The sequence below is a fragment of the Ambystoma mexicanum genome, chromosome 1p, assembly GCF_040938575.1.
Source record: "Ambystoma mexicanum isolate Mex_15411 chromosome 1p, UKY_AmexF1_1, whole genome shotgun sequence".
Taxonomy (NCBI): Eukaryota; Metazoa; Chordata; class Amphibia; order Caudata; family Ambystomatidae; genus Ambystoma; species Ambystoma mexicanum.
In genome coordinates, this window is record NC_090921.1 from 1,020,354,114 (window position 1) to 1,020,376,804 (window position 22,691).

Consider the following 22,691-nt stretch of genomic DNA (forward strand, 5'->3'; position numbering starts at 1 on the left):
ACTCTCCGTAACTGTCCCACCTGTCAAAAACATATTTAAATGAGAGTACACATTATGAGCAATAGAGAAATAACTGTACACACGTCTATCCGGATTGATAAGGCGCCAATTATCTTTCAAATTGTGCTCATCCAACAATGACAACAAAGCTTGATGATGAAAGTTCTCCAGCATGGGGTCTGGCATGGATTCACATGCTCATGAATATTCGCCGTTGTCGGGCCGGGAATCCTCGGTATAGAAAAAAATCAGTATCGGTTTTGTTTCTGATCTGTCTTTCTTAGTAGTAACCAATCACTGGTCTCTGGGTCATACTGCCCCCAGCCAATGACTGCCCTCTCCCTAAGCCCCACCTCTGGCAGCCATCCTCAGATTTTTACCGCATGTTCAAGTGTTGGGAGTCCTCGTGCTGTAGCTCTCGAGCTTTGGCTGCGTTTTCGCGTTTTTTCAGGAGATTTTTCTCATTTTTCAGTTAAATAGAGCCTCAAGCTCCACCGTTTCTACATCCGATCAACAGGGATCCGTTTCGGAGTTTTCTACGCCCCTCAAGGGTGAAGATTCCGTCTAGTTACGCTTTTGGAGGATTCCAGAAGTTCTGAGGCCTACCCCGGACATGGCCCAGGAGAAAGGAAGCTCGACGCCCGGGAAGCTGTTCAGGACCTGCCTTGGATGCCAGCTTCAGAATGTGTTCAAGGAGGACGATCATTCGTTATGCCTCTGTCTACATGAGGACAAGACGCACGTGGAGAAGGACTGTGCGTTTTGTGGGAACATGTCGGAGCGGACCATGAAGGATCGCCACCTCCGTCTCGCCAACTGGCTGGAAGGGAAGAGCCTGTCAGGCGAGAAGAAGAAAAGTCAGAGCGGTCTTCTAAGTCCGGTGAGGGCGCCCCGGCGACTGGGGCCCAACAAAAGGCCAAGCACCGCGAGTCCGCGGGCACCGGGAGCACTGAACGGTCGGGCTCCTTGGCTGCCAGGCAGGGCGCATCCTCCCGACGCCATCAACACGAGCCAATGCTCTGGCTCGGCTAAGAGGAAGTCCGAGAACCCGGCGAAGCTTCTGGAGAGGCCCCGGTCGATCTCGAAGATTCCGGCAGAGGGGGACCCTTCCCCCAAGGTGAAGGCCCCAGGCATACAGAAGGTGACGATGGCCTTAATTCAGCCTGCTAAGACCTCGTTCGAGGATGTCGCAGCGGCCCTGGCTCAGCCTGTGGCTCAGCCTGTGGAGGCTACGCCAGTGGAGGCGACCTCAGGATCCAGTCTCTCCCTGCCACCACGGAGGGAGTCGTCTTTCAGGCCCATCGAGAAGACCCCCACCAAGTCCCCGTTGGAAAAGTAGGGGGAGGGGCAGGTGGCCATCTTGGATACGGACACGACCTCTGAAGAAGAGCTCATCGAAGTTGTGGAGGAGGCCCAGCCAATCGGGAGGGATCCTGACGAGGGCGACGACGAGAGCGACAGTGCCGCCGACGAGGTTCCTCAAGAGCCCTCGCGCCCGTCGTTTCCGGTGCCGCAGGACACTTCGGCAGCCAGCGATTCAGTCCTTATGCTCGGAGATAAGGACAAGGTTGCCCCTCCCCCCGACGGAGGTACCTGAGCCAGACCCGACGGGAGAACCGGAGCGGGGACCTTCGTAAAGTCCACCGCATAAGAGGAGAACGACGCATCCTCCGCCACCTCTCCCACCTTTGCAGCCTGCTCTGCCTTCCCCCGGTCTACTACACACGGGGATGATACAGGCACGGACACGGCTACGACAGGTACAGATGACGACGGAGGCGACGACGGGACGTGTCCCCCGTCGGCCCCTGCTCGGGCGTCCCCGCCTGACGAAATTGGATCCTTCCATGCCATGATTTCCAGGGCATCCGAGCTCTTCCAGCTCTGCCCCGAAGAGGAGGGGTTCCTTTACCAACGGCACAAGGCTAAAAGGAAGACTGTCCTTGCAGTACCACTTCTTGATGACATCTGGGATGAGGGGATCGCCCTCCTCAAGAACCCTGCCACGACTCCTGCAAAGAGGGACCGGTACGAGAAGAAGTACCGGGTCCCAGACGCTGCCCCCTTGTGCCTTCGGGCGCAACCTACCCCGGATTTGGTCGTCTCGGCGGCGGCAAAGAAGAAAGCTGGGGGGGCATCGGCCTCAACATCAACTTCCCCGCCGGTTGGCGAGGGCAGGAAGCTGGACACGATGGGACGATGGGTCATCTCATCCGCAGCGACGACTATCAAGGCGGCCAACGCCCTGGCTATCGTAGCCCGCTACGACAGGGAGTTGTGGTTCAAAATCGCCCCTCTATTGGACTTCCTTCCGGACGCCAAAAGGGCTGAGGCCCTTGAAATCTTACAGGAAGGTGAGATTGCTTTGGACCACGCCATCACGGTGGCAACGGACATCACCGACACCGGTTTCCATCAGTTGGGCAACAGCGTTTGCCTGAGACGACGAGGATGGCTCAAGGCGACGGATTTCCGCCAGGACGTACATACCAAAGTTTTGGACATGCCCTTCGACGGAAACAACCTGTTTGGGAAGGCGGTTGATGAGTCCCTTCAGGCTATCAAGACAGACACAGAGACTGCCCGGGCACTGGGAGTGCTCCAACAACGGCGGCCGTCCTTTCGGAGCTCCGGAGGCAGACAAGGTGCCTCCAAGGGATCCGGCAGTGGCTCCTTGACGTACCGACAAGCGGCAAGATCTTTGTCTCAGGAGGCCTACAGGGGACGCGGCAAGTCAGGTGGTGCCCGTCTTCGTCGACAGGGAGGTCAAGGAGGCAAGGCGGCCTCCAAACAAGATTGAACCGACCGTGGGGTCGGGCCCCCGCCGAAGCACCCCGGTGGGAGGCCGCTGACGAGGTTCGTCAGCGTGTGGGAGTCCATCTCCACCGACCGTTGGGTGCTGCACGCCCTGGCCCAAGGGCACGCTCTCGAGTTCCAGAAGAAGTGCCCTCGCGTTCCACCCGTGGCCAGGAAGGAAAATCACGTCCCTCAACTACTGTTGGAAGTAGAGGCGATGCTCAAAAAAGGTGCCATCGAGCTCGTCCTAAAGAGGCTTCGGGGCTCCTGAGTTTACTCAAGCTACTTCCTCGTAAAGAAGAAGACGGGAGGATGGCGTCCCATCCTGGACTTGCGACGACTGAACAGATACACCAAGGCACAGAAGTTCGGGATGGTCACCCTCCAGCACGTGCTGGGACAGCTGGAGGAGGGCGATTTCCTGTCGTCGTTGGACTTGGAGGATGCGTACTTCCACATCCCCATTCTAAAAAGACACCGAAAGTTCCTCAGGTTCGTGGTCCAAGGGCGGCACTACCAGTTCAAGGCCCTCCCGTTCGGATTGAAGTCGGCACCCAGGGTGTTCAAGTGTCTCGCACCGGTGGCGGCGCGGAAGCGCCTGCAGGGGATTCATGTCTACCCCTACCTGGACGACTGGCTTATCCGGGCAAGGACAAGGGAGCTCGCCGTGGAGCACACTGCGAAGACCGTCCAGCTGCTCACGGACCTGGGCTTCTCTATCAACTTTCCAAAATCCCACCTGGTCCCGTCGCAAGTCGCCCTGTTTCTGGGAGCCAAACTCGACACAGTGGCGCGGCTGGTCTCGCCGTCGGAGGAAAGTACCAGGATCATCCTGGGCAAGGTGCAGCGTCTGCTGGCCACGGACATGGCCAGGGTAAGATCTATCAAGTCCCTCCTCTCGATGATGTCCTCCTGCATTTATCTGGTGCGCCTTTGCAGGCTTCGGATGCGCCCCTTACAAGAGTTCCTCGACGCCCGCTGGGTCCAGTCGACGGGCAGCTTCGAGGACAGGATCCCTCAACGAGACGTTCCGTCAGGCGATCCGGTGGTGGGGTACCTGCTCCCATCTGTTGGCGGGCATGGACTTTCAGATCCCAGCTCACCAGGTGACGGTGACGACGGATGCCTCCCTGGAAGGTGGGGGAGCGCACTCCGGAGATCTTCACGCGAGAGGCCTTTGGGTCCCGGAGGAGAAGTCACTCCACATCAACATTTTGGAGCTCCGCGCAGTGTTCTGGGCCCTCAGGTCCTTTCTTCCGTCCCTCAAGGGCAAGGTGGTGAGGATCTTCACCGACAACACCACCAAGATGTTCTACATCCGGAAGCAGGGCGGAACCAGGTCCCGGGCCCTATCCAAGGAAGCCCAGGATCTGTGGCATTGGGCCGTCGCCCAAAGGATGTTTCTGGTGCCTCTTCATCTGGCAGGAATAAAAAACACGATTGCCGACTCACTCAGCAGGGAGCTGCGCTCGTGCCACGAGTGGGAACTACGCCAGGATCAAGTGGATCGACTCTTCCGACGATGGGGCGAACCCCAAATCGATCTCTTCGCAACGAATTCAACGTGCCCGAGGTTCGCCAGCAGGTTCCCCCAGCCGAGGAGCATGGGCGATGCTTTCTCGTTCCCCTGGGACGGCCTATTTCTTTATGCATTCCCTCCGCTTCCGTTGCTTCTCCGGCTCATCAATCAGCTCAAGAGGTCCCGGTGCAGGATGATCCTCGTCGCACCGGCGTGGCCGAGACAGATCTGGTTCCCGGACCTTCTGGACTTGTCAACGTCCACACCAGTCGAGCTGCCGACGGACGCAGACCTTCTCTCCAGAGAAGGAGGCACCATTCTTCACCACAACCTGGAGTCGCTGAACTTACAGGCCTGGTTCCTGTAGCACTAGAGCTTGGAGGGTACGACATACCGGCCGACTGCAGAGAGGTTCTTGCAAAGGCCAGGGCGTCCTCAACTCTCGTGCTACGGACATAAATGGAAGAGGTTCTCTGTCTGGTGCCGTGTACAGAAGATTAACACACTGCAGATTACGGCCCCTCAGGTACTGCCGTACCTACTGTCGCTGGCCAAAGCTGGACTGGCTCACGCCTCCATCAAAATACAACTGGCTGCAATCTCCCGATATACCAGGACTACGGGACGGGCGTCCTTGTGGTCTCATCGGCTGGTGAAGGAATTTATGAAAGGATTGTTCCGATCATTCCCGCCGGTGAAGGCCCCTGCCCCGGCGTGGGAGCTCAACGTGGTGCTGACCAGGCTCATGGGGGGCCCCCATTTGAGCCTATGCATTCGGCACCCTTGAAGTTTGTCGTGGAAGAGAGCTTTTATCGTGGTCATCGCCTCCGCACGACGAGTGGGAGAGATCCAGGCCCTATCTTGCAAGCCACCATACTTGACTTTTCACGACACGAGGGTGGTGCTGAGGACGCACTCCTCCTTCATGCCCAAGCTGCTGTCGGACTTCCACCTCAACGAACACTTGGTGTTGCCAGTTTTCTTCCCATCGCCTTCGTCACCAGCTGAGAGGACTCTGCACTCGCTGGACGTAGCTAGAGCGCTGAAGTTCTGCGTGGACTGCACACGTTTTCGAAATACATCACAGCTGTTAGTAAACTTTGGACCTGTGAATCAAGGGAAGGCTCTCTCGAACGCTTCAATTTCCAGATGGCTCTCCGGCTGCATCATACACTGTCACCGGTTGGCAAACCGACCGCTGCACGGCCGTCCGAGAGCCCACTCGACCAGAGCGATCGCTGCTACCACGGCGTTCCTTTCTGGTGTGCCCCTGCTCAATATCTGCAGGGCTGCGACGTGGAGGTCGACACACACCTTCACGAGATTCTACTGTGTCGATCGGGACTCCAGGGATGAGTCCAGGGTCGGCCAAGCAGTGCTGCGCAACCTGTTCGCGAGCCTGGTGAGGAGGTAAGAGATGCTTAATGTTGAGCCTGTTGCCACCTCCGGTTGGTTGTGCTGGTGTATACTGCTATGTATTCTTATTTCTGATGTTTGTTAATCTGCTTAGATTCACATGCTGTGCATAGGTCCGACATCCAGTGGTCACTGTGGAGTGTATTGCATTTTGTTTTTCGTAGTCGAAAAGGGGACGTCGACAAGGCGTGTCTGTAACACTATCCCTATAGTGACGTGCGTTGTACCCACAATCCCTCTCTCGTCGAGGTCCCTCAGATTGTTTTTTTCCGCCCAGCTACTGGTCGCCTTTATGCAGAGCTCCTCGAGAGACATTGCCAAACAGTTTCTTCGACCTTTGGTCGTTTGCTATTAATACCAATAACGATAGATCCCTCCCTCGACGCAGAGCCGTTTCTCCGCCGAGCAAGATCTTCGACGGAAGGACGAGCGGAGGAGATCCTTCGGCGCTGCCGAACACGTGGCCTGGCCTCGGTGGCCATACACAGTAGGGAGGGTGGGGCTTTGTGGTCTTTCTTTCTTTTCTTTAAGAATGCCTTTCTCTTTCCCCTCCCTCCCTCAGATCAGGTCAGTTCCCGACGCCGTCGGAAGGCCCTAGCCAGCAAGAAGGCTACTCAGAAGGCAAAGGCTCTTTCTTCGACGTTATGGGACAGAACCAGACAATTACAGGAGGAAGAAACCCCCTTTTCTTTCCCAGACCGTCCTGGCCGACCTCAGTGGACCTTTGAAAGGTTCCAGACCTGTATGGACAAACTAGATAGGTTCATGTCCATCCCAGAAGACAGGGCGCCCAAGAGAACAAGGGAGGCACCCCTTGAGAGTCCAAGGGCTAAATACCAGAAGTTTTATAACCCCATACAGGAGGACATAAACTCTTACAATCCCACTGAGGAAGACACCTTCCAAGAGGAAGATGAGTTCACCTATGTTGAGGACCAACAAGAGGAGGAATGTTTTCACGAGGAAACTAACCTATGTGAGGAAGGATTCCAGGAAGAGACGGGCGAGGGTGACCAAAATCCCTGGCAGTCACCGGCTAGGTCGACTGACACAGGCAGTAGCAGTATAGTCATCAGGTCTACTGAATCTACACCAGTCAGGAACCCTTTGCCTGTCGATGATCAACCCACCTTCAATGCACTGCTGAAGAAGGCAGCAGCGCATTTCGAAATCGAAACTGGAGACGTCACCCCAGAAACCGATTTTGTGGAGAGGATTATCAAAGAAAAACCCCCCACTAGCCAGGTTATACCTATCCTCGCCTCAGTTAAGAGACGTATTACACCTTCTCTTTCCACTCCTGCATTGGTGAGAGGGGTCAATCCGAGGATTGAGAAACTGTTGTCTCCCTCTCAATCAGACCCATTATATATTAAGGGTCACTCAATCCCGGACTCCCTGGTCGTGACCAACACCAGAAAAAGGGCAGGAGTCCCACTATCTACTAGCGAGGCACCCCCAGATAAAGAGGCGAAGAAGCTGTATGCCCAAGCCAAGAGAATCACCACCTCTGCAGCATTCTCTACCAGAATCGCCAATAATAATACCCTATTGGCAAGCTACGCCGATGCTCAATGGGCTAAGCTCAGACAGGACATCGAAGAAGCTCCCGAACCCCTAAGTACTCGTTTACTGGCTACAGTTAACGAGGGCTCTCTGGTCAATCAAAGCATTGTCAAGAATACCCTCGATGCAGCAGAGACGGCTGGCCGCACTTTGGTACAAGGAATTTTACTGAAGCGTCACGCCTGGCTTCGCAATTCCAGATTTAAGGCGGAAACACAAGCATCCCTTATTAATAAACCCATAGAGGAATCCAACCTCTTTGGGAGAGCAGTGGATGACGCGCTGGAGAACGCGAAAAAAGAATTTGATACTATAAAGACCTTAAACCAAATTTCTAAACCTCCTAATAGGCGGGGATTTGGTAATGAGCGCTTTTTTCGTGGACAACGCCAGCAACAAAACCAACAACAGTACTCTGCCAGCAACTACCAGAGTAATAGCAGCCAGTATAATCAGAGGGGGCAACGTCGTGGCAAGGGAAGAGGCCGGGGTTCCACCCCCAGAGGCTCCCAAGCCAACAACACCACCAAGTGACGCGAAGATTCGCGTCCCCTCCCATGCAACGCCGGTCGGGGGCCGGTTAACATCCTTTCTCCCAGCATGGGAGGGAATAACATCAGACCGCTGGGTACTTTCCACCGTAGGCCGCGGCTACTGTATAGAGTTCAGCAGTTCCCCAACATACAGACCCCCGAGGGGACGCCGCATGACACCAGAACACCTCGCCATCCTTCTCCAAGAAGTGGACCAACTGCTGGAAAAAGGAGCCATAGAGGTCGTGCCTCTATCTCAGGTAATGGAAGGTATTTATTCAGTGTACTTCCTTGTACCCAAAAAGGATCTAACCATGCGCCCTGTATTAGATCTGCGCCCAGCGAACAAGTTTGTCAAACCCCAGAAGTTTCGTATGGTGACCCTACAGGAAGTGATCCCACTGCTATCACAGGGAGATTACATGACAACACTGGACATGAGAGATGCATACTTTCATATTTTAATGTTGCCAGCGCACAGAAAATACCTCGGGTTCATGATAGAGGGCAAACACTACCAGTTCAGAGTGCTACCCTTCGGCATAGCATCTGCACCAAGGGTATTCACGAAGGTACTGGCAGTGGCAGCGGCACACCTGCGCAGGTTATCCATCCCAGTATACCCTTACCTCGACGACTGGCTCATAACAGGGGATTCTTACGAGACATCCTTCTCAAACACCCAAAAGACTGTAGACCTTTTGTTCCAACTGGGCTTCTCCATCAACGAGAAGAAGTCCAGCTTAGACCCCAGCCAAGTCAAACAATTCCTAGGGTCTCTAATTCGAACAAAGGACAGCCTCGTCTTCCCCTCCAATGAGAGGGTCCAAAACATGCTGTTTCAGATCCCTCAATATGTGGCAGGTCGAGAGGTGACGGTGCGCAAAGCGATGCGTTTGCTAGGTATGATGGCGTTGTGTATTTATTTGGTACCTCACGCGCGCCTGCGCCCAATGCAAGAGTGGCTCAACAGCCAGTGGTGTCAGGCCAGCGGACAATGGGACGATCTAGTGGTGGTCTTGCAGGCCTTGGTTCTCTCGCTACGGTGGTGGACAAAGGAAAACCTGATAATAGGGAAACCCTTTGCCACACCCGCGGTGGAGGCCACTCTAACCACGGACGCATCCCTCACAGGATGGGGGGCTCACCTATCCCATCAAACTGCTCACGGAGTCTGGACTCCGAACGTAGCATCCAAGCACATAAACCTTCTGGAGCTACTAGCGGTGTTCAAAGCACTAAAAGCCTTCCAGGAACACCTACAAGGGAAGACAGTGATGGTCCTTACAGACAGCACCACAGCCATGTACTACATCAACAAGCAGGGGGGAACCCACTCTCCAGGACTGTCCAAACTGTCACAGAATATATGGAAGTGGGCTCTCAAACACATGATGTTCCTACTGTCACAACACGTACCAGGGGAACTCAATCTGCTAGCAGACGAACTCAGCAGAGACTTCCCCCTGCCCGAAGAGTACGAATGGCAATTGCACGAAGACATCATCTTAGACGTCTTCACGCAATGGGGATTCCCGGAAATAGACCTGTTCGCAACACTGGAGAACTCACAATGCCAAAGTTACGCCTCCAGGTACCCCCAAAACCAGTCCAAGGGGAACAGTCTGTCGATTCAATGGTCAGGGAAATTTGTTTACGCCTTTCCCCCGACTCCCCTTCTCAACAAGATGGTGCACAAGATGCACCAGGAACAGGTTACCATGATACTAGTGGCCCCAATGTGGGCCCGGCAGCCATGGTTCGCTCACTTGATAGAGATGTCCCTATCTCCCCCAGTGCGACTTCCCTGCCCGTACAACATGCTGTCACAGGACAAGGGCAGGACACTGCATCCATGCCCTCAGACCATGAACTTAGCAGCCTGGCTCCTGAGATCATAGAATTTGGACATCTACAACTCCCGCAGAGATGTATGGACATCCTCAGGGAAGCCAGAAAATCTAATACTCGCCACTGCTATTCTAGCAAGTGGAAAAGATTTGTCATCTGGTGTAGAGGTAAGAGCATCAACCCAGTTGACTGCTCTCCCACGAACATTGTTCTGTACTTGACCAATTTACTGGATTCAGGTCTAGTGTTCTATTCCATTAAAGTCCACCTAGCGGCACTTTCTGCATGCACCACTTCCCAACTTAGTGTTGTGGTGGATGATACCAGTTATCAAAGCCTTCATAGAGGGGGTAAAGAGAATACACCCTCCGATAGCTAACCCAGTTCCCGAATGGGACTTAAATGTGGTACTTTCTAGACTCATGGGCCCTCCCTTTGAACCCATGCACAAGGCAACTCTTAAGGACCTCACTCTTAAGACTGCTTTCCTAATAGCTATCACCTCCATTAGGAGAGTAAGTGAACTACAGGCTCTTTCTGTTCTAGACCTCTTCATAACAGTTCACAAGGATAAGGTGGTTCTACGCACACACCCAAGGTTTGCACCAAAATTCATCTTGAAATTTCATGTAAACCAGTCAATAGAACTACCAACGTTCTTTCAAAACCCTTCCAGCTTGGGAGAAAAAAAGTCTGCATACACTAGATGTACGCAGAGCTGTCCTGTTCTACATGGAAAGAACCAGACCACTGAGAAAGACTAACCAGTTCTTTGTCTCAGTGGCATCAGGAAGAGAAGGAGATGCAGTCTCAAAGTCCACTATATCTAGATGGATTGTTCAATGCATCACTCTCTGTTACACTCTTGCTAAGAGAGAACTACCCTTCAAGCCAAGAGCACATTCCACTCGAGGCACCGGGGCTTCCATAGCGTTCATTGCAAATGTTCCCCTTGAGTCCATCTGCAAAGCGGCTACCTGGAGTTCTGTGCACACGTTTACAAAACACTACTGTCTACATGCACACTCTAGATCTGACTCCCAGGTGGGACAGGCAGTATTAAGACATCTTTTCTCTACTGTTCCTTCTCATAACCCACCGCCAACTCCGGGTACTGCTCGCTAGTCTATGCACAGCATGTGATTCTAAGCAGAGTAACAAACATTAGAAGACAATGCATTACTTACCGTAAAAGCATTTCTGATGGTTGTATCTGCTTAGATTCACATGCGCCCACCCTTCCTCCCCGCTCGGATGGAAGGAACATAGACATCTTTCTGCATCTCTCTCTTTTCTGTACTCACTCACGTATAGAAGGCTCCCTCAGGGCAGAAAAAATACAAACAGAGGGACCTCGACGCGTGAGGGATTGTGGGTACAAAGCACGTCACTATAGGGATAGTGTTACAGACACACCTTGTCGACGTCCCCTTTTCGACTACAAAATACAAAATGCAATACTCCGCAGTGACCACTGGATGTCGGACCTATGCACAGCATGTGAATCTAAGCAGATACAACCATCAGAAATGCTTTTACGGTAAGTAATGCATTGTCATTCATGAGCATGTGAATCCATGCCAGACCCCATGCTGGAGAAAGCAACAAGTTACTTACCTGTAACTGTTGTTCTCCAGCATGGGTCTGGCATGGGTTCACGTGCGAACCCTCCCGCCTACCCCTCTGCGGCTTTTCACTTGGTCAAACTGCCACTTTACGTGCTACCAAATCTGAGGATGGCTGCCAGAGGCAGGGCTTAGGGAGAGGGCAGTCATTGACTGGGGGCAGTATTACCCAGAGACCAGTGATTGGTTACTACTAAGAAAGAAAGAAAGACAGATCAGAAACGAAACTGATACTGATTTTTTTTCTATACCGAGGATTCCCGGCCTGACGACAGGGAATATTCATGAGCATGTGAATCCATGCCAGACCCATGCTGGAGAACAACAGTTACAGGTAAGTAACTTGTTCCCCACTCCGATTCACATTTCTGACATGACTCCTTTCTATCAATGGGTCAATTATAGTATTAAAATCTCCTCCAAGAAGGATGTTCGAGTTTAAATTCAAAAGTGCCTGGGCAACCATTTTAAAAAAAAGAACCATTGTCAACCGTTGGAGCGTATATATTACAGAGAGTCATCAACTCCCCCTGAATTTCAACAAATAATGCAATCATTCTCCTCTCCTTATCAGGACATTCTCTCAATATTTTAATAGGGAACTTTTTGCGAATGAGGATGGCAACTCCCCTAGATCTCGATGAGAAGGAAGAGCCATAGGCCGAACCCACCCACCTATTCTTTCTCAAGGTTTGAGAGTTCATCTGACAGAATGAGTTTCTTGTATAAAGCAAATATCAGCTTTTATATCATTTGGAACTGATAACACTTATTTCTTTTTGAGGGGATTATTAACACCATTGACGTTCCAAAATAGAACACTAAAGTCCACATTAACCGTACTGGCCGGTGTCAAGGCCATCATGCTCCAATCAAAGTTGAAAATAAAAACTAAATAAAAAACAAGAAAAAAATAAAGTTAAAAAACTAATAGCAGAACGATCATAACAATGAAGACAATTCAGCCTAGTGAATGTAGGAAAGAACATTAAGGACGAAGTCTCTAGGACCTCTCCCAAATCCCAAATGTACACATAAAATTGACAAAACATAACAATAGAACTCCAAATCACACTAAATCTAAGGATGAAAATAGTGGATATTAATATTTGAACCCCAAATGCCCACATATCCTGATAATAAGCCATCCCCTCATACCTCACATAATGAAAATGACCTAAAACAAAGCCAAGCCCCAGCCAGGTAACATATGTAGAATTAATATAGGAGAGGAGGTCTCCACAGAAAGTATAAGCCATGACTTAAACACTCCATACATATATTCCATGTCCACATTACCAGTAAATAAAATGTCAGATTAATATAAGAACCCATAAATAGATTGTACTGACAAAGTTAAAGAAACAGGTATCATACTAAACTTGAAGTCAAAATATGGGAGACCTAAAGAAGCTGAGAGGTAGTGGCTAAAGCCAAAGAAACAATGCAAACATGTTTATAACCCGTTCCTTTCCACCAAAATCAGTTATTTATTTAACTATATGTATGTAACATACAGACAGAACTTAAGGCACATCACATATGTTCAAAATCCAAACAATGCAATCTGCATTAGCAGGTCTGCCAATCATAAAGTGAGCGAGTTCAAGCAACATAAAATCAAAACAATTCTGGACACCCAACATATTCACATGTTTGGACCTTGTTCTGGAGTATTAAACAGTAAAAATACAAGAGGACCAGCTGAGGGCAGCAGCCAGCATAGAGGAATGTTAGCAAGCATCGGTACCATCCCGCTCTAGCCATTCAGGGAGCGAGTAACAACTCAGAAGACCAGGGGTCGGAAGCAAATCACATCGGTGTACACATATGCAGTGAGATAATATACTGGTTAGTTAGAAGTTGCCCAAGGATGGCATATAACAAAGGTAAGAATTCGGAAAGGTGTTGGAGGCCCGAATAAGGATGCGGAAAGGGCATGCTTTTATCACAAAGCTATGTATTGTCGTATGGCATGTAAATCCAGCTGGAGAAATGGACAGGGTGCGAAGAAGCGTCATGCCAAAAAGTCTGAAATGAGAAGAAACCCCATCGGAGCACCCAATGCGCAACGAGAAGCTGGTGCCCCACTTCAGACTGACGGCACTGGAGTGACAATGCAGTACATGCCGCCATGAGTGGCCCGGGAGGACTGTAGCACAAAGAACTCGGATGAGACAGCACCGGTGTCAGGAGTGCTCTTTTCACCATCAGGCAGCACAACAGTAAAAACATTACTTTTGCTTAAAAAAGCCTTCAAATGAAGTTGCCTGGCCAAATCCTTAGCTCCCTGAAATGATTTCCTCAACATTAAGATATCCCTGGGATAATCTGGATAAACAAAAACCGGTTTACTTTTAAAGTTGGCATTTCCTTTTAGTCTGGCAGCAGACATCAAGCTCTTTTGACTTCTGATTCTGAAGTCACAAGGATGTCTTATCCGTCTATCCCTGAGAGATATGGGAGTGTTACTGTATAGACATTTGTCTCATGGAGATTATCTTGAACTGCACCCTGGCAGCCATGGGTATCCAATGTAGCCAATGTAGCTCTTTCCTGATTGCTGATGTGTTGATTTGCAGGAGAGACCTTTCGCTGTACAAATGGTGGCATTTTGAACTACTTGCAGCGTCTGAATACAACCTTTACTAGCACCCCCTTAAAGAGCTTTGCAGTAGTGTATACTATGGAGTATCGTGGCACGAGAAAGGATAAAACAATTTTCCTCTGATAAGTGTTAGATGATATTGAGAGATTTTATGATGTTACCAACGTGGTCATCCGCACCTAATGATGCTTCAAGCTTCAAAATAGACAAGGGTTTTCACTTTACTGAGGACAGAGATGGTACAGTCCACAATAACGAATCTTGAGTGTCTAGAGTCTAGTTTGAGCTTAAATTGGGAATATCCGAAGATCAATAACTCCGTTTTTGAGCTGTTGAGGGAAATCCAATGAGAAGACATCCATTGCTTGATAGTGTCTGCATCCGTCTCATAAGTACCATCCAGTGCAGACAGTTGTGTGTCGCAGAGTGGCTTGATGTAAATATTAAACACCAGTGACAAACGTGCCCTGGGGAACCCCACAGAATATAGGGGCAGAATCTTTGTCACGTTGGATCATTGTGCATTTCAGAATGTTATTCTATAGCTGGATAAGATGCCGCTGAAAATCTAAGGGCACCTTTAACCAGAAAAGTGGCAACCACTTCGGCTTTGCAAAGAGGTGTACCAGTGCAGGACATTTGTAATACTACAATGTGGTCTTCGAGACACACCTTTTCAGTCTGGACACCTTGTCTGATCAGCACTCTAAGTTTGGGAAAGCTGTTTGGCACAATATAAACAAATTAGAAAAATCCACTGGTCCCCTCTTATGAAATTTCTATTGGGGGGGGGGTCTATCAAAGATGAGGAATCCGTGGAGGACACAATCCATTTGAAGTATAAATTGCCTACCCCTGGTAATATACTTTCTACTGGCTGTACCTCCCACAGATTCCTCACCGCCCTCCCAGTCTACCCCTCCAACTGTGGGTGCACTTTTTAATATACTTCTCTCTTTTTCAACTCCAAAACAGGTTTTAGTAATCCAGTCTGCTTGTGCAGAAAGAGGAGAAAACTAGAACTGAGGAAACAAGTGCAGTGCGTGCTATTTATACCCTCAACGTCCCGTCCAAGGACAGGGATGGATACTGTTTTAGGGACATAGTCTCGATGCTGCACAGCGCCCTATGCTGTTGAAAATTATTCTGAGATTGCATGCAGAATATCAGTATTTCAAAGATGAGGAATCCATGGGAGGAACATCCAGTAGAAAGAATATTACCATGGGTAAGTAATTTGTTCTTCTAAGAAGTTTTATGCTTGGAATAAATCTGTGTTTCTGACTTAGCACATGAAGGATTTACTTGTAGTCTACTAAGCAACAAGATCATTTTTCATTTGACACTATTACACTGGCTGGAAAGGATGACTGGTACATAGATCCTCTGAGAAAGGTGCAGTGAAGGAAAATGTGGGTGTAGACCAAAAGGGGTTATTTGGCTGGTGGTTCTCATTTGAGGAAGTGCCTCAGTTTTGGCAAACTTGATATGCTTGGTGTTTCACTCTAGGTTTGAAGGGTAATCCAGATGTGGACCTCCTTGTGCGTAGAGAGACTTAGCAGCACAGCTGCACCTCACTGGTGATACTGAACATGGCATAAGCACATGTCTGGCGTTGCTTGTGGTACTCTTCAAAGGAGAATTGCATACAAGCTTGGTGTGGACTGTCCTTTTTTTGGTGGGACCAGACTGATAAGCAAATGAATATTAGTTCTGAATGAAAGGTACATTGAGCTAAAATGTGGCTGCAAAACTATCCTGTAGAGCAGGTTATTTGGTTGTGTTGGATCTCATTAGATCAGCACCGCCCCACTCATCCCCCAGTTTTGGCAAGTTAGCACTGCTGTTGGGAATTTTCTTTACTCCTCTAGTAAGAACTAAGACCTGTTTTGCTAATTTATTGGTAGAGATGGCACTGATCATTGAAGGTTAGGATCTTGCAGCATCGGTTAGAGCTTTCTCAGGCTGTTTGTTTTCAGTCAGTGTTTTTGAAGGTAATGATTAAGCGGAACTGCCAGTTGGGTTATGAAAGGTCTTTGTCAAACATGCCATCCTGGCTTGTGCTGGGAAGGATTGAGGTGGTTGTGTCCTTTGGTTGGAGTGTAGCCATGGTTTGGGTGTATTGAAAAGCTTGGCAAAGAACTGTCCAGACAGATCATTGAGCCAGGTTTCTGTATGTGGTAGTAACAATTGCAGGAACACAGACATTTGTGTAAAGGGTAGAGTAAAACTGACCTTTTTAGAAAGCGCAGGGACTCTAGTAGCTCAGCATTAAGATGTGTTGGTGTAGCAGATGGTGATCTCTGTTTTTCTGCATCAGATTGCTACAAGTTAAGGTGCATTAGCAAAACCATGCTTGATCAAATTGAGGAATATATGGTGGTTTGCATTCTAGAGACGGGAATTACTGTGTATGTATGGTCATCTGCTTATTCTACGTTGGATAATATCAACTCAGATTTAGGTACAAGAGCATAGCCATGTAATTGGTTCGATGATGCGAAATAGCATTGGTTGCAGGTTTTGGCAAATGCAAAGTAGACAGTTAAGGGTGTGGCATGCTGGCAAAGCAGTGTGTTGGGTTTCAGAGAAGCCTTAGCTGTTGCATTGATGATTATAGGCAGTGATCTCATTAAAGCAACCAAAACACCATGCACATACTATCACATTCCCTCAGTAATAACATTCAACTCCATAGCTGAGTTTCTTATGGATACAGGATATGTTTCAATAAGAAATTCTCTGCTTCTCTTCCAGGCAGAGGTTTGGGATCTAGACATTGTACGAAACAGCTTCAACTCCTGGCCAGTAGAGGTCACCGATATCAAAGAAGGCTTTATTGTTGTAAAGGGCCACAATGCAGTGAGTATGGCACACAATTGTCTGTCTACAATTTTTTAAAAATGTTTTGTGACCAAGTTTGCTTCTGGGCTGGCCTATTGAACCCTCCTTTGAAGCACTCTGATGTTGCCTTGCCACCACTTCGTAGGGCAAAAGGACCATTGTCAGGCGCAGTCTCCTCAAGTTTATGGTGAGGTCCACTCATCCCGACCTCCCCTTATCTAAGTAAGCTCATAGTTACTACTAAATTTCTCTGGTCTACTTACAATAGCTGTGGTCAAACTGCCTAGATACACTTCTCTGCAGGGTGTGTGAAGTGACATCATTATAGTATAAAATGTACAGGTTCAAATGAAGGTTTGTTCACTCAAGATTGCAGATATATATATTTCTGAGGCTTGTGGATCTGCTTAGAATCACATGCTTGGCATTGGCCGAGTATTGCACATGAAGTTTTGAAGTTCAAAACGGGATGTCGACAGGGCGTGACTAATACTATCCCTAGTTTGGCGTACCCTGTATCCATGATCCCTCACGCGTCTAGGTCGTTCAGATTATTTTTTTATGCCATTGTGGCACGTTCTCTAGCAGTCCATAGCTGTGTGCTACTTGAGTTAGATTCTTCTAAAAACATCTAGCGTTTGTGTTCAATGAAATAATTTGACGGCTGATAATCTGAGTTTCTCAACGGCTGATCCCAGCTCCCGAACCGGACGTTTACCCCGACAACGGCCCAGGCCTACACCTGGCTTTGGCCTAACGAGTAGGGAGAGTTTGGGGGAGTGGTCCTTTCCTTTTCAGTGAAAGCATACCCCCTTTTCCTGCCCCTACTATTCATGTCTTGCTGCCTCTCTGTCCACCTTCCATTATGGAGCGCACTCCCTTTAAGTTTTGCCCCAAGTGCAACAGGAAATTCCTGTGTGTAGACAATGAGTTTGTGACCACTGCCTTCCATGTGACCACCTCTAATCACGTTGTGCTGCGTGCAAGCACTTTAGGCCTGAGACCCTAAAGGAGCGCAGGACCAAAAGGTGGCCGGCATATACCATGTTGGCGGTGTCAGAGTCCGCAGCTGGGATCTTTGAGTAGGACCATGAAGGCTGAGACTCCGATCTCGAAGACCTACCGCAGAACTTTACAGTTCACACGCAACTTTCCAGTTCCCAAACGCCTGTCCCCAGCCTCGATAAGCAGTCACAGTGCACTGCTATGAGAAAGGCCTCTGGTGATGCTGGTGTAGCAGCACACACCTCTTCCCACAAGCACCCCCCCCCCACTTCCCCCAGCCATCCCTTGACAACTCTGTTAACGGAGGGCGGCGCACAGTTGGTTTACACATCACGTCAACCACGCCTGTTGAGGTTCAGCCTACTGGTCTACCACATGTCTACCACATGGCACTCATAAACACTCTGCGAAAGGTGCGCATGATCACTGATCAGCGCCTGAGGCGCAGACGCCAAAACAGCTGTTGAAAAAGCATAAATCACACTTGCATGCAGAAAAACACCCCAAGGAGCTCCCTGCCCACGATAAACAGGCTTCTTAGACCACTGAAGAGTGAGGAAGAATCCTCGCCCCTAGCTTCCGCCCTTCACAAGAAGCGCCCTAGGGAGAGCCCAAAGGAGCCTTCTGTGCCAAAGGTCACCCCTGTTATACCCCTCTCCTTTCTGTCTGCTACATCCTGGACCCAGTCTCAATTTGAGGACAACATGGGGGAAAGTCTTATTCTTCGTAAATTTAATGAGCAGCCTCCTGCACCTCCTACAGTGGCACTTCTCTTCCTGCCCTGATATCTGGGGAGCCCTCTTTCTGCTGACACTCAAGCTATGCAAGCGGACCAAGACATCTGGATATATGATGCAGAAGACCCCGGTCAGGATGGGGAGGGTACTTACTACAGGACCAGGACGACCCAGATTTCATTTTCATTGACCCTGTGGTAGAGGAAGTTGGTCGCTCCTCTGCCATTGCGGACCAGCCTCTCACTAATGAGCTATTCAAAAAGGCTGCCAAACACTTTGCCATAAACAAAGACAAATCCAGCTCCACAGGGATTGACCATGTGGGAAATAAAAAGGTTTGTCAGCCAAGCCTCACCACTCTTGCAATCCATCAAAAAGACGGCCTCCCCTTCACTAACTACCCCCTCCCTTACTTGGGCAGTTAACCCACGGGTAGAGAAGGCCTTCAGATCCCCTCTACATTAAGGGACACATTAAGTCTGACTCCCTAGTACTTAAACCTACACAGAAGAGAGCAGGCGTTCCACTCTCGACCTTTGAAGCACCCACTAACAAGAAGTGCAAAAATTGTACACCCTGGGAAAACGCATCACGACCTCTGCTGCATACTTTACCAGAATAGCAAATAATGCCACTTTGCTTGCCAGCTATAGCAGCAATTAAAATGTATTCTTAATGGTCTGAATCCCTGCATTTACATACATATCCCTATGCAAAGCATTTTGCTGTCCCTTCGTGTAGATATTGGTATCCCTAGAGAGCGCTGGTGAAACGCCCATCTAGGTTGGGGGAACATGCAAGAGGCTGGCCCTATCCTCTCTCACTGCTTTCCTGTCTCTAAAAAGAAGTGCACACCCTTTGCAGGTTGAATTTAAGTTTTATTCGTATCGCCTGCAAGCGATGTGTCTTATTAATACTTATAGTTAATCAGTGTCGATTAAGTTATCTTAAAAAAACCGACAATTTTTATTTTTGTTGTCACTTATTGAAAAGTAATTCAGTTGATGTTGTTTGGCGGCACCCTCGTTCACTCATGGTGGGTGTCGGGGTTTGGGTCATCATTCCCAAACCTATTTTTCTTATGCTGACCGGTTTCAGCTGTTATAACTAAGTTTCTGCTTTCTTCAGGATATTAATACCCTGTATATATTAAAGCATTTCATATTACAATTCAAGACATTTTTTCATTACTGTCTCTGTGCCCTATTATTGGGCTCAGGAGGATTCCGGGTTGTTGCAAGGCGTTGAAGATTGACTTTCATGTGCCCTGGATAGGGAAAATAAAGAGGGGACACAATCAGTAGCCCTTCTTGGGACCTCTATGATGCTTCATTTCTGCAAACCTGTATAGGGGTCGACTGGTGCTTTGTGCTCACCTGTCTTCCTGTGGTTAATCAATCCACTTTCTCATATGTGGGCTACCATCATACTACTTCTAGGCCTGTTAAGTGAAAAGCCCTTGTTACTTTTTTAGCCCACGTACTCTCAATTTTACTATTATTTGTGAGGTATATCTTGTTAGCTTGCTGTTTTTGTCTCCATTTGGCTTATGCTTTTGTTGTCAGTCACATCTCACGTTCTGTTATTCTTGTACCTATGAAGAGTTACATACATGTTGTTAGTCTGAGCGGAACCGTTTTGGTCTATTCTGTTAAATATTTCTCACCAGTAAAATAATTTACCTTTTAGGGTATGTGGGTTGATTGACTTCCGATTTACCCTTATCTTATTGTGTCTAGTAGTCAGAGGTGATGCACTCTACCCGTGGTATTGGCCTCAGGTACTTTCCTGTCATCCAGAAATGTCTGCATGAAAAGAACGAGAGTGGGAGAGGCAATTGGCTGTTTGCGCCTGTTAGACATTTACACACAGTTTTGTGCCTGAAACAGACCTCTATACATGTACATCTATTCCAGGCGGTGGGTTAAAGAAACCGTGATCTCCCAGAATATAATGGTAACCCTGATATTACTCAAGGGCCATATGGTAACCCTGGTCTTCCTAGAGACGCTAAAGGAGTTTGCCCTCACGCAGTCTCTTACTTGTTTTTTTTCCATCTGGCGGTCCTCCCTTGTCAATCACCATTTTGATTTTCTCTGTATATGTTTCCGTGTGTCACGTGACCTTACGTGGCGGCCTCTTTTTTCGTACCATGCAATTTCCGTATATTTAACAACTATTGCAATTTTGTTGTGTTTATAGTGTTAAAATATAACAGTGGTTGCATGAACCTTTGTATTGATGATTTTCGTTTCGTCCCGCTCGCTTTTTAGTAAACTTCATTACTTTCACCACACACCACATAGTCTGTGGACTCCCATCACGGCACAGAACCATATCAACTTGCTGGAACGTCTAGCAGTATTCAAAGCACTTCAAGCATTCAAAGCGCAACTAAGAAACCACTCGGTTCAGATTCTAACAGACAGCACACCTGCGATGTTCTACATCAACAAACAGGGGGACACACCCTCTCCAAGTATGTCCAAGGTGCCGCAAAAGATATGGAAATGGGTACTCAGATGGGGGATATCTCTATCCTCCCAACACGTTCAAAAGGTACTCCACTCTAGAAGACTCGCTGAGCAGAGTTTCCCTACCAAAGGAACATGAGTGGAAACTAAACTCAAGCATCGTAGACCACATCTTATCTCAGTGGGGTCACCCCACACTCTACTTGTTAGCTTCTGGAGAAAACCAGCAATGCCCAGACTTCACATCCAGGTTCCCCCAGCCAGACTCCAAGGGGAAGGCCCTATTGATGAATTGGTCAGGGAAATTTTCTTACACTCCCCCCACCCCCCATATCACCTCCAACCCCCCCCCCCCTCCCCGACTCCATTAATGAGCTGAATAAGTGAACAGGATGCACAGAGAACAGATGACGCTCATCCTAGTTGCTCCCATGTGGACGAGACATCCGTGGTATCCACATCTGCGAAAACTGGCGATGTGCGATCCCATCAAACTCCTGTGCCAAACCAAACTGTTAACCCAACACAGGGGAACAACATTGCACCCACACCCACACTCAATGAACTTCGCAGCATGGCTTCTGAAGTCATAGAGTTTGGACACCTTAATCTTAATCTACCACAGCGGTGTATGGATATCCTCAAGGAGGCACGAAAACCAAACAGTAGACACTGTTATTTCGACAAGTGGAGGAGATTTGTAGTTTGGTGCCAGTCAAAATAAATAAACCCCATAGAATGTACTCCTTCACACATTGTGCATTATAGGCTCCACCTGGTAGACTCGGGGCTAGTATTCAACTATATAAAGGTCCACCTGGCGGCTTTATCAGCTTATTGTGCGGAGGGTTGTAGATGCACTCACCTAAACTTATGTAATGTTAATGTGGTGTATAAATGTGTTCTATATTGTTTTAAGGTACGGGGGAGGAAACGTGACCCTGGCACAGGATCACTATAACCTAGAAGTAGAGAAAAGAAAGGGGATCCAAAGGTAGGAACCCTCCCGTCCCCTGCACACTGTCAGTATTCCATCAACTGATGGTTAAATGAAAATCTTTTTAGAGTTTAACGATTAATACTCTTTTGGTAAAGTAAATATAAGAACAAACAATGTTTTAGGCATTAAAGCATAACAGTTTAATCAGTACAAGAAATTGTATTGTCATAGGGTCATTCGATGCAGAAAACAAATTCAATGTCAAGTAGTAGATGCTGTACAAATGAGCATCAATCATATTTAGAGTTTAACGATTAATACTCTTTTGGTAAAGTAAATATAAGAACAAACAATGTTTTAGGCATTAAAGCATAACAGTTTAATCAGTACAAGAAATTGTATTGTCATAGGGTCATTCGATGCAGAAAACAAATTCAATGTCAAGTAGTAGATGCTGTACAAATGAGCATCAATCATGTATGAAAACAGTTCAAAATGGAAAGGCTGACGCGTTTCGGGATCAACATCCCTTCTTCTTGAGCCAAAAGGTATGAACTGAAAACAGTGAAATAAAATAAAGAATATGTCAAGCTACTGAAAAATAGATGGACATAAGTTTTTTGTTCAAGGACTGCGAATTCAAGACAAAGCATTAGTAGCAAACCATGGTGAATAGACTTGGTTTCAATGAATAAAGCTGGTTCTTATGTGAGAACATTCAGAGGAAAGTGTCTGATTTTTCAAAGAAACTCATTTTAGGCTCGAAGTATCAACAGG

The 22,691-nt window shown here is 48.3% G+C and overlaps 1 protein-coding gene across 3 annotated transcripts in view; it reads left to right on the plus strand.

Moving 5' to 3' along the window:
• Nucleotides 1-22,691, plus strand: part of EDC4 (enhancer of mRNA decapping 4) — a 2,544,921-nt gene that overhangs the window by 368,615 nt on the left and 2,153,615 nt on the right. For all 3 annotated transcript variants that reach the window (XM_069603831.1, XM_069603839.1, XM_069603847.1), the window contains exon 7: nt 16,672-16,776. In XM_069603831.1, the coding sequence (XP_069459932.1) occupies nt 16,672-16,776 (105 nt within the window). The remainder of the gene's footprint in view (nt 1-16,671; nt 16,777-22,691) is intronic.